Source organism: Octodon degus, unplaced genomic scaffold, assembly GCF_000260255.1.
Source record: "Octodon degus isolate 3935 unplaced genomic scaffold, OctDeg1.0 scaffold00037, whole genome shotgun sequence".
Taxonomy (NCBI): Eukaryota; Metazoa; Chordata; class Mammalia; order Rodentia; family Octodontidae; genus Octodon; species Octodon degus.
The window spans coordinates 14313964-14316378 of NW_004524613.1; the positions used below are offsets into that span (position 1 = coordinate 14313964).

At 37.6% G+C, this 2415-nt stretch overlaps 1 protein-coding gene across 1 annotated transcript; it reads right to left on the reverse strand.

Moving 5' to 3' along the window:
* Positions 1–470: 470 nt before the first annotated feature.
* Positions 471–2156, reverse strand: LOC105742131 (zinc finger protein 30 homolog). The gene is given in 5 exon segments (XM_012514700.1): positions 471–1083; positions 1085–1400; positions 1503–1570; positions 1572–1750; positions 1791–2156. Coding segments are annotated over 5 exon segments (1542 nt in total).
* Between the last annotated feature and the right edge of the window lie 259 nt (positions 2157–2415).

Genomic DNA, 2415 nt, shown 5'->3' on the forward strand with positions numbered 1-2415 from the left:
TTCTTTGAGAAATCATTTCATTCATCTTGTAGAATTACTTATATTTTAGATTTGTCATATCATGTTATTTTCATTTCTTAATTTTCTCTAAATAGAAGTTAGGTATTCAGGCTTAAATATAGGTTCAATATCCTGGTAAGATATGTACATTGTACTTTATAATATTATGAGGCACATAATATTTTATGGTCCTAGTTTCATGAGGTTGAGGGTGATATGTGAGTTCAGTTGTCATTAGCCTGATCTACTTGCTAAAAGTTCAAGCTAATCTTTCACTCATGTCCTTAATTTCTATGGAGAACTGTCCCCTAGATATATTTTTTTTTCTAGTAGAGTTTTCCAATTATATATTTTTCTGCATTTACTTGCTGGAATTCTCTATACAAATCTTCACCTTCACGTTATCAATTTCTGGCTGCCGGTAAATACAGTTTATATAAGAAACAAAGGCTAAATGATTTTCCTTTTATTTAAGTCACATTATGAATTCGCTGATGGTAAGTATGGTGTGAATGCTGTCTAAATGCCTTCTTACACTTTTTACATTTGTAAGGCTTCTCACTAGACTGAATCCTCTGGTGCTGAATAAGTGATGAATGAAGTCTTAAGGCTTTCCCACATTCCTTACAATCATAGGGCTTCTCACCAGTATGAATGCTCTGGTGCTGGGTAAGTTGGGAGAGCAGTCTAAATGTCTTCTCACATTCTTTACATTTACAGGGTTTCTTACCAAAATGAATGCTCTGATGTTGAATAAGTTGTGAGAACAGCCTAAAGGCCTTCCCACATTCCTTACAGTCATAAGATTTCTCTCCAATATGAATACCTTGATGGGAAATAAGTTCTGAGTAATGATGAAAGAATTTCTGACATTCCTTACACTCATATGGCTTCTCACCAGTGTGGATTCACTTGTGCAGAGTTAGTTGATAGCCACGACTAACGGTCTTCCCACATTCCTTACAACCATAAGGCTTCTCACCAGTATGGATTCTCTGATGGACAGTAAGTTGCTGCTGCACTCTAAAGGCCTTTCCACACTCATTACAGTCATGGGGTTTCTCACCAGTATGAAGTTTGTGTAGCTAGAAGGCCTATGCTACACAAGAAAGCCTGACCACATTCCTTACGCTCATAGCACTTTTCACCAATGTTAAGCCTCTGATGTCAAGTCAGGTGTGCATACTGTCTAAAGGTCTTTCCACACTCCTTACGCTCATTGGGTTCCTCACCAGTATGAATCCTTTGATGGAGATTAAGTTGCCCTTGCACTCAAAAGGCCTTCCCACATTCTTTACATACACATGGCTTCTCACCAACATGAATTATTTGATGTACACAAAGGTTTGAGCTACACATAAAAATCTTTCCACATTTTTTACCCTCATAAAGTTTGTCATATGTATTAATTCTTTTTTTTTTTTTTTCAGAACTAGGGTTTGAACTCAGGCCCTTGTGCTTGCCAGGGAAGTGCTTATTCCACTGAGCCATATCCCTGGCCCCTGTATTAATTCTTTGACATCTACTAAGATGGGCACATTGTCAAAAAGTTTTTCCACATTCTTTATACTTTCTCACTAGTATGGATTATCTGATGGAAAGTAAGTTCTTAGTGCACTCTAAAAGCTTTCCCACAATCCATGCATTCACAGGGTTTTTCTCTATTCTGACTTTTCTGATATAAAGCAAGGGATGAGAGCTTCCTGTAAGGGAAATTTTTTTCAGGGGTACTTTTTGTCACTTGCCTGAAGTATACCATAGGGGACCCTCTTGTCCCTCAAATCTTTTATATTCATAATCTTTTCTGAAAAAGAGTTTTTGAGCCCACAACTTTTGGCTCTTTCCATTATTTCCCACTGAGATAAACTAATTTCATAAAAATTCTTTTCTTCAAATAGCTTTTTAGTGTCATACTAGGATTCCAAACCTAGACTCCATCTTTTCTCATCTTAGACAAGCATCCAGGGCTCTTTCCCTTGTTCCAACAGGGTAATCACATCTGGTTTAGTAATGGAACATTCCAGTGATACCAACTTGCTATAGTTCTCTAACAATGCATCTCTGTACAAATTCCGCTGATAGAAGTTCAGGCATTCCCACTCTTCCTAAGAAAAGTCTACAGTCACATCTCTGAACATCACCAAATCATGAGACATGATGTTAGAGTTGGCAAGTATTCCTCAAAGTTCATTTGCTGGAGTAGCACAGTCCACAGAGGCCAGAACTGGGCTCAGTCCTCACTCAACTCCAAGATGCATAGTGCTGGATTCCACAGTGCCAGGATTCCACAGAAGCAATAATAGCTATTTTGAACTGAGTATTTTTAAGTGTCAAATAGCATGGAATGTACACTGCTTTTTTTTTTTTAATCCTTGCATCCAAGCCCATGAGGTAAGAATATTGTTTTCCCCTATT